This window comes from Elephantulus edwardii, unplaced genomic scaffold (genome assembly GCF_000299155.1).
Source record: "Elephantulus edwardii isolate Elephantulus edwardi_28Jun2011 unplaced genomic scaffold, EleEdw1.0 scaffold00222, whole genome shotgun sequence".
Classification (NCBI taxonomy): domain Eukaryota; kingdom Metazoa; phylum Chordata; class Mammalia; order Macroscelidea; family Macroscelididae; genus Elephantulus; species Elephantulus edwardii.
In genome coordinates, this window is record NW_006399972.1 from 2,029,204 (window position 1) to 2,039,069 (window position 9,866).

Below are 9,866 nucleotides of genomic sequence, written 5' to 3' on the forward strand. Positions count from 1 at the left end.
ACTTCACTTCTACCAAATGCCTTCAGAATTAATGTCCCATTGTCCGACCCAAGACTTGACAGCTTGTAGAGAGATTTTTTTTCCTGTGTCCAGTGTCTCTTAAGTTTACTTGTACTGTCTCCAAAGGGAAGGTGATGTGTCCTGTATACATAGGCACTTTATTAATTCAGTCAGCCATTATTTTTCAAATGACCAACTCATAGTGTTCCAAATGAAGAGATTAATTCAAAATACAAATACAGGTAAAGACAACTTAACATAAAAAGTTCATTACTATAGCCTTAATTCCTACATTAAAACTAATATTAAAAAAAAAACCCCAAACTAATATTTAAGTTAGTTTTTGGTATAAATGCAAAAGAGAATATAATCATAGTTCACTAAAACTTTTGAAAAAAATAAACAAAGGTAGAAATTTTTCTCTCAAATTTTTGCTCTTGCTCTACTTTTTAAAAAATGTATTGCCTTAAATGTTGTCGTTAGGTGCTGCTGAGTTGAGTACAACCCATAGCAACCCTAAGAATAGCCTACCTGAACCCTGTCCTATTCTGTGCCATCCTCACAATCTCTGACACACAAGAGCCCACTGCTGAAGTCACCATGTCAATCTATCTCGTTGGAAGTTGTCCTCTCCTTCCCCGACCCTCCATCTTCCCAAGCACGGTATCCCTTTCCAAGAACAGCCATGCCTAGCCACATGTCTACAGTAGGAAAGATGAAACCTCACCATCTTTGCTTCCAAAGAGCACTCTGGCTGCACTTTTCCCAAGACATATCTTAGATAATATTTTTGCCTTGAATGAGACATTTATATATACATGATCATTTACAAGTGTTTACTCATAGCAAGAAATAGAACTCAAACACCAATAAATGATAATTAGAAAGCACTTACATATTTTCTAAGGTAAATATAAGCAAATAATTTCAAGAAAATAGCCAATAAGCTTTAATGATTGCCAGTGAATGAAACAGAGAGATAAAACATCAGATGTACTAAAACCAAGATGTATATGCATGTTTTTAACCAGAGTCTAAAATTACACATTTACTTTTCTTGAAAACTTTCAGAATATTAAAAATAAAAGCAGCTGTCGACAATTTCGGAAACCAGGCTAGCAGTATTTTAAATACTGCTTAAAAGTACAGAATTTGGAATTGAACCGAGGCCAAAATCCCAACTTTTCCGCTTCTTTGAAGAAATAATCCAATTACTTAATCCTAAATTTTCTGAACATAAAATTTTTACCAATACCAAAGTATATGGAGTTCCTGAGGGGATCAGAGTACACAGTTTGTTATGTACTGCTGAGTCAGAACTGACACCTAGCTGACCCTCCAGCAGGCTTTAAGAAGCAGTAAACCATATGGGAGGATACTGTCCATCTTCTGTGCGGCAGCTGGTGGATCTGAACAGCATGCTTTCTGATAGTATAGTTCCTTCCCACTAGGCTACCAGAGCTCCCTATATATGTGATATACTTAGTATAATGTCTGATGTAGCTTAAATACTAAAAAAACAGTTGATATTCAAATAATGCATCTTACCTTCAATTCCTTCTCAAGTCTATCTACTTCAGCTCCTAAAGTATCAATAATATTTTCTCCATGTTTAAGCATAAATGTTTCTAGATCTTCAGGAGTTTTCACTTCTTGAATTTCCTATACAGAAAATAAATTAGTATTTTGAAAAATCATAGTTGTATAAGCTAATGTCAAAAATATAAATTAATGAGGTAAGGATTCTTCAAAAAGAGATCTGTTACACCAAATATCACTATGTTTCATTAAAATAAACTTTCAAGACCCAACCAATAGGCCCTAATTTCCAAAATAATGTGACTCAAGAAAAACTGAGTATAATGTCATTCAAAGGCAGCATTATAAAATCAGTGGGGACAATAGAGACAATACAACTTAATGATGTCAGGACAATCATTTTTCTAAAAGGGAAAAAAATACTGCATTCCCATCTCAGATCATTATATAAACAAACAAAGGTAACTTTAAAAACCTAGGGATGAAAAACAAACTTTCAAGCTTTCAAAAGAAAAGGGAATCTTTTTTTTTTTTAATAATTTTAATGAACATTTACAGAGATTTTGGATTTCCATTCATTCACTGCTGCACTTGAAAAGGGAATCTTTTTATAGATACTGAGATAAAGAATGATTTCTTAACCAAAGATAATAAAAACCTTGAAAGAAAATATTACATATTTGAACTAAAAATGAAAACCTATTAAGTTTCCTGTTCTGTAACAAAGTTAAAAGTTATGTTATAAACTAGGAAAAGATATCTGAATACATGTAACTGAGGAAGACTATCCACAAAATGCCTATAAATCTTTGAAAAACACAAATTAATGGCCACAAAATAATTAAAAAAATAGAGAATAAATCTCAGCAGGCAAGGTATTTTCAATGATGACGCTCACAACTCAAGAAACTGAAATTAAATATTATTTTAAATCTATCATGACAAAACCATACAAAACTGTCCATGTATTCTATGAAAAATGTTTAAAATAATAGGAACTGTTGACTGTTATGGTTGTCGGAATGTGTTGTTGAATTGGATTCTACTCATCGCTGACCTTCCAGTGGGTTTTCAAGGCAGTAAGTCACTTGGGATGAAAGTACCCATCAAACCTGACTCAAACTGCATGTCTTTGGGGTGATATTACAATTCCTTAACACAAAACCACAGAGTTCCACTTTGTTGAAAGTGAACAATAGATATTGTTGTTTGTTATGTGCCATCAGGCGGCTGCTGACTATAACAACCCTACGTACAGCAGCTCTCAACCTTGGTCTATCCTGAACCGAACTTACTGTCTCTGACAAACCTACCCCCAGAACTCAAGTCAATGAGTCAACCCATCTCATTGAGGGTCTTCCCTCCTGTGCTGTCCCATTCCACCCTCCCACGCCCAATGTGCCTTGCCAATGACTGGTTCCTCCTTGCAACAAGCCCAAAGTATGTCAGATGGAGCTTCAGAATCCTTGCCTCCAAGGAACAGCCTGGTTTTACACTCTCCAGGATAAGCCTCTTTGTTCTCTTAGCCATCCATGGAATAATCAATAATCTTCTCCAGCAGTACAGCTTAAAGGCATCAATTCTTCTATCTTCTCTAGTCATTGCCCAGCTTTCTAATGCATAGCACATAATTGTGAAGACCATGGCCTGGATCAGGCACATCTTGGTCTCCATACTGACATCGTTGTTCTTTAGTACTCTGGAGATGTCCCTGACAGCAGACTTTCCCAACGTAATTCATCTTTTGGTTTCCTGGCTGCTGGTACCAATAGTATTGATTGTGGAGCCAAGCAAACTGAAGCTGTCAACCAATCTCTTCACTGTCCATCATGATACCATCAATCAGCCCAGTGGTGAGAATCTTTTTCTTGATGTTGAGGTTCGATTCCTATTGAAGGCTGCAGTCCTTGACCTTCCACTGCAAATGCTTCAGGTCTTCCTCAATTTCAGTAAGCAGGGTTGTGTCATCTGCATAATACAGGTTACTGATGAATCCTCCTCTAATTCTGATGCCACATTCCTGCTCATAGAGCCCAGCCTCTGGATGATCTGTTCCACATATAAGTTGAGAAAGTATGGAGATAGGACACATCACTGGCTGATTTTGAACCCTGCAGCAGTGTTTCCTTGCTCTGTTCTGATGATGGCCTCTTGGTCCAAGTATGGGTTTCACATAAGCACAATCAAATGTCCTGGGATTCCCATTCTTTTCAGAGTCAGCCACAGTTTATTGTGATCCACAGAGTCAAATGCCTTTGCATAGTCAATGAAACACAGACATTCCTCTGGTACTCTCTGCTTTTGGCTAAGACCCATATAACATTAGCTATAATATCCCTAGAACCATGAATTCTTCTAAATCCAGCCTGCATGTCTGGCAGCTCTCTTTAGATATGCTCTTCTAGTCGTTTTTGGATAATTTTCAGCAGAATCTTGCTTGCATGTGATAGTAATGATATTGTTTAATAATTTCTAATAAATTAGTAGACTCTAGAAAATAACCTGCTACAAAGTAAGGAAATTAATGGGAGCTCTGGGTGATCTAGATTTTAGGGAGCTGTGCTGCTAACTCAAGTGCCTCTCTGGGAATTCAAATCTATCAGCAGCTATATATGATAAAGGTGGGCCAATCTCTTTCTGTGGGATTTATAGCCTCAGAAACCCATTAGAGGGTCTATTATAAGTAGGTTTCAACTGTGCCAATAAACTTTTATTTTTTTGGGGGGGGGAGTTAAAGTTGTATACACCCAATGAATCACCTAAAATATTTTACATCTGGTTACTTATTAACCTAAAAAAAAAAAATTAAAAATCGGTGCTTGTGAATAAGGAAACATGTATAAGAATGTTATCATCACATTGTTTCACAAGAGTTTAAAAATGGAAACTACGTTTCCATCAATTGCAGACTGAATAAAAAATTTACAGCAGTCACAGGATAGAATACTATGCTAAAATTAAAGTAAATGAATTAGAGTAACATATTAGTATGAAAAATATCCCAAACCTGCTATCTTGCAAAAATAAATTCCAGGGGATTATATACAGTAGGATAATATTTACACCAAATTTTATGCATTCAAAGTGTTATTATATACTGAGAAAAAAATATATATTGAAAAGTATAAAAGCCTAAATGGAAATAGGGAGGTCTGGTGGCCTAGGGATAAGGAGCTACAGTGGCAACCCAAAACCACATAGTTCAAACCCACCAGCTGCTCTGTGGGAGAAAAATGGGCAATTAACTCCTGTATGACTTACTGCCTCTAAAAACTTGCGATAAGGTCAGTTATGAGTCAGTTCCAACATGAAGTCACACAACAAAATGAAAATAAGTACCAAATTCAGGATAGTAATTTATTTTAAGGATGAACAGAGCAGAATGAGGTAAGAAAAAAAGAGCCTGGGTATTTCAACTCTGTGAAGATCTTAAGCAAATATAGTACAGCAAAATGTTAATATTCAACAATAACCTCTTAACTGCTCATTTTTCTTAGCCTTCATAAATTCTCCTCTAAATTATTCATAATAAAAAATTAAGGACTATGGAAGCAGAGCTGAATTCAAGTCTGACTCCGTTTATGGCTCTGTAATTGATACGTATTCATTCCTGTGTCTCAATTTTCCCATACATAAAATGTAATCTTTTTTTAAATTTTACAGAACTTTAGAGTGACCAAGAAAACATACACAAAAAATGTCTAAAATATGAAAAGAACTATTATTATTGCATTTATGTACTCTTCCCTGGCCTGTCCAACCATTAAAAAAAAAAAAAAAAAAGGCCAAAACAAAATTGGGCTCTGGTAGCCTAGCGGCAAGAAGCTGCACTGCAATCCTAAAGCCACAGAGTTCGAGGCCACCAGCTGCTCTGCGGGAGAAAGATAGATGGGCAACCTCCTCCTATGCAATTAACTACCTCTCTACCTCTGAAAACCTGACAGCAGGTCAGCTATGGTTGGTTCTGCCTCTAGTACACAACAACAACACTGAAGATGAAGGTAGAAATTATTTTAAGATCTATTAAACTTTTTTGTTTATTTAAAAAGTAACCGTTCTAATCATTGGCTAGAAGAAAGCATAAAAACATAAACTTACTTGTAACAATTGGTCAAAATCTTGTTTTTCCAAATATAATCTTGTAACAACTCGTCCATCAAAATCTACTTCTGCCTTAAATCTCACTTTACCTAATCCCAGATCTGTGGCTTTAACATCATGAATTGCCCTAAATCAAGAACAAAGGCAAATTAACATACAAATACATTTTAATGGCAAAAAGTCAGGAAATTTTTTCTTTCCCACCAGTGACAAAAACGGAGTAAGAACATTCAAAAGAGCAAAACTGTCAGTTAAAACATCCAAGTGCATCCAGCTACAGTATTTTCAATAACTTTCTATGCATCTGAAAGTGAATAAAATTTTATCAATTAATAAGCTGATTAATAATTTTATCAAATAACAAAAATGATAAAAAGAATCGATGTCTTTGAATTGAGGTGGAGAAGAGTACACATCTCATGGACTGTCAAAAGAACCATGAAAGCCTGTCTTGGATGAAATGCAACCAGGGTGCGTCTGTGAGACGAGGATGGTGAAACCTAGTGTCACTTACTTTGGGCAAACTTTCAGGAGAAACTATTCCTTACAGACAGGTATCAGGCTGAGAAAGGTGGAGCACTGGAGAAAAAGAGGAAAACCTCAAAACGATGAACTGACACAGTGACTGTAACAACGGGCTCCAGCACATCACAGATCATGACGATGACAAAAGACAGGGCAACGTTCAGATCTGTTGTGTACAAGGTATGAGCTGCATTTGACTCAACAACACCTAACAACATATTCCAAAGATCATGGTCATTTAGCTTTCTTTATTGCAGAATCATGCACAAATGCAAACTTAAATATTAAACTGAAATGTCTGAATTACAGCATTTATGCAGTAACTTTACATCTCATAAGTTCTTTCCGCATACTTCCCACTTAGCAATTTCTTAAATATTACTTAACAGAGAAGTTGCTGAAAATAATCCTCTACAGTATTATCTTGCTTATATATTCTTTAAAAATCTTAATTCAGTACTGTAAAGTCCTCTGACAGTAAGAAGGGGAATGCCGGGATAGACTTCACTTCAGACTAGGAAAGACAAGAAAACCGTACTTGTCCAACCTCCAGCTCCCATTTGAAAGGCTAGCTTCTTGGGAAGGACAGATGGTTAGAATTTTTCAACTTTTCCCCTACTACACCATTGCTGTGACTACATTCTGGGTGTGGCCAGGAGGCAGGGAAAGACTACTTCTGTTCAGTTCTCAGCTGTGGGAGGAAAGGGGCATGGCTCCACTGAGGACACTGGAACCAAGTAGGCCTTTGCTCTGTCACAGAAAAATGATGTTTTACACAAGGAGGGGAGCTGAGAGGGTTCAGCCTATTGTCACTCATCCTCTAAGCACTCAATTGCTAAAGCTGGGTTGTAAGAAACTTAGAACCACTATGTTCATTGACCCCAGCACCCACTTGAGAAGTAAGCTGTAATCTTTATAAACATAAACTTAATTTGCAACAAAAAGTCCAAGAATGTTTTCAAAAGCAGTGGAAGTTGTAAAGAAAGGCAACTGGAAGAAGACTGAGAACGTCCATAAAAATATTAATTTGGTTTATTACTAAGATATATAGGTTCTTTTTAAAAGTGTAAGGATTTCAACTGTAACAGGAAAAATCCATCTTTTTTTTTTAAGAGGAAAAAATGAACTTGTGTGTATATACAGGCATACCTCAGAGATAGTGCAGGTCAGCTGCAGATAATCATAATAAATTAAAGTTAATAAATAATAAAGTCAATAACATAGTTCCCAGTGCATATAAAGTTATATATACACTATACTGTATATAATCAATCACATATTAAACAACATTTTGGAAAAACAGCAATTTGGAAAAAAACTATTTGTGACAATTACCAAAATTTGACACAGATAAAAAGGTGATCACATGCGACCGGCACACAGTAGTGCTGGACACACTCAAGGCAGAACTACCATAGACCTTTGAATTGTAAAAATGCCAGTACCTGTTAAGCACAATAAAGGTGTATGGCTGTACATGATAGAACTCTGGTGGGGCACTGTTAGGCTGCTAGTAAAAATGTCCATGGTTTGAAACCACCAGCTTCTCCACAGGAGAAGGAGGGGGCGCTCTCCTCCTGAAAAGATTCTCAGCTCAGAAATCAAATGAGGTGGAAGTGACTTAACAGCAGTGAGTTTACACCTGTAGGTGCATGTGCACCTGTGTAATGTTACGGTTGTTGGCTAGCATTTAGTCAGTCACTGACCCAAAGCAAAACCATGAATATAGAGTCGGATCACTATGATCCCTAGGTTTTTATTAGCTTTTGTACAGATGCAGTAGTATAGCCCTGGTCTGTCCACTTGCTGTACAGAGGTAACTCGTGGTTGTTGTGATGCTAAACACTGTGACACTGATGTGTCAAATATGATAATGGTTACCCATGATGTGCTCATCATGTGTGTGGTAGAGCTCCCTGCTTAAAACAAGCTTGGAAGCAGGAGTGGTATCCACTTCCAAAATAGCCTGCCTCCGGAAACATTATAAACTTGGAGAGAGGATGAAAGTTATACAAGTGTTCAGGTCTTTTGTTCATTGGGTCACTATTAGGTCTTCGACTTTATGGCACTTAACAACAAAAACAACACCAAGGAGGCAGCCAGCCAGGCCTTTCTTTCTGTGTTAGTCTGGAAGCTCCACTGAAACCTGATCACCATCAACCTGCTATTGAGTCAGCTGACAACTAGCTATCTTATGTAAAACACAACCACTGCTGCGCAGATGCCCATTATGCCAGTCACGGTGTCAATCTATCTCATGAAGGATTGTCTTCTCCTTTGCTGATCCCCTGCTTTAGCAAGCATGATGTCCTTCACTGGGGACAGCCCTTCCTGACAACATGCACAAAGTATTTGAGATGGTCTCATTATCCTTGCTTTCTAGAAGCAAGCTAAATGCACTTCCTCTAAGATAGATTTGTTTGTTTCTTTGGGAGCCCATAGGATTGTCAATGCTTTGACAATACCACAACTCAAAGGCATCAGTCAGTTCTCCTCTGGTCTTCCTTATTCATAGTCTATCTTTGACTTGCATATGAAACAACTGAAGATAGCATGGTTTGGGTCAGATGTACTTTAGTCTCCAAATTGGCATCTCTGTTCTTTAGAACTTCCCAAAGGCCCTTAATAGCAGGTGTGGCCAATGCTTCCATCATTTGCTTCCATCAGTGGCTGTTTTCATGGGTGCTGACAAAGGAGTCAAGTAAAATGAAACTGTTGACAATACCGTTTTCCCCCTTTATTAGGCTGTTGTTTATTGATACATTTATGAATATTTTTGCAGAGGTGTAATCCATTTGATCTTCTTTTTTTTTTTCTTTTTTTTTCCCATTTGATCTTCTTAAGTAAATGTTTCAAGTCTATTTGACTTTTCAGCAAGTAAAAGTGAATCATTTGCATAATGAAGGCTGGTGATGAGTCTTCCTCCAATCCTGATGCCACATTCTTCATTTCTGAGATCACTGCTCTGCACACAGGTTGAACAAATATGGTAAAAAGGATACAGTTCTTTTTCTTTTCTTTTAATTTTATTTTAGGATACAGTTCTAATACATATTTTGTTTTTAAAAATCATGCAGTGTTAAAAAAAGAAACAAAAAGAAAACAAACAAACAAAAAAATCCAAACCCAAACCATGCAGTAACAACTTGTTTTAGCAACTGCTCCTGGATTTGAAGGTTCTGAATAGTCACAAGTATTCTGGAATTCTCATTTTTTCTCAGTGTTATCTAGAATTTAGCATGGTCTACACAGGTGAATGCCTCTCATGAGCATGCCCAAACAGCTCATTTGTTGAAACACTTCAGCTTGTATCTATCATTTCCGGAGCCTTCTATTTCATTACGCCTTCAACGCAGCTTAGACCTCTTCTTTCCAAGTTACTTCCTCAAATTGATCAATGCCAACTAATTCTTTCAGTTACTGTGCTTGTTCCTTCTACCTTCTTTCGCTGCTCAGAATCCTAACAATATGCAACTTTCCAGTTACATACAGGTGGCGGCTATGCATGAGGTGCACTATCAGGGAGTCAAGCAATAATCTATTCCCCATTCTATGATCTCATTAGGTTGTTATGTTAAAAAAGTAAAGATACGCAGAAACTAAAGGAAAACCCAAAGAATTTCCTTAATATATTCACTTATCAATAAAATCGACAAACCACTAGCAAAACTCACAAAAGAAGGAGAAGACACAAATAATCC

At 36.9% G+C, this 9,866-nt stretch overlaps 1 protein-coding gene across 1 annotated transcript in view; it reads right to left on the minus strand.

Annotated features, from left to right (window-relative positions):
• Nucleotides 1-9,866, minus strand: part of SLC30A9 (solute carrier family 30 (zinc transporter), member 9) — a 111,603-nt gene that overhangs the window by 8,163 nt on the left and 93,574 nt on the right. Inside the window, exons 16-17 of the mRNA XM_006898178.1 lie at nt 5,638-5,767; nt 1,549-1,662 (exon numbers count right to left, since the gene is read on the minus strand). Of these exons, the coding sequence (XP_006898240.1) occupies nt 1,549-1,662; nt 5,638-5,767 (244 nt within the window). The remainder of the gene's footprint in view (nt 1-1,548; nt 1,663-5,637; nt 5,768-9,866) is intronic.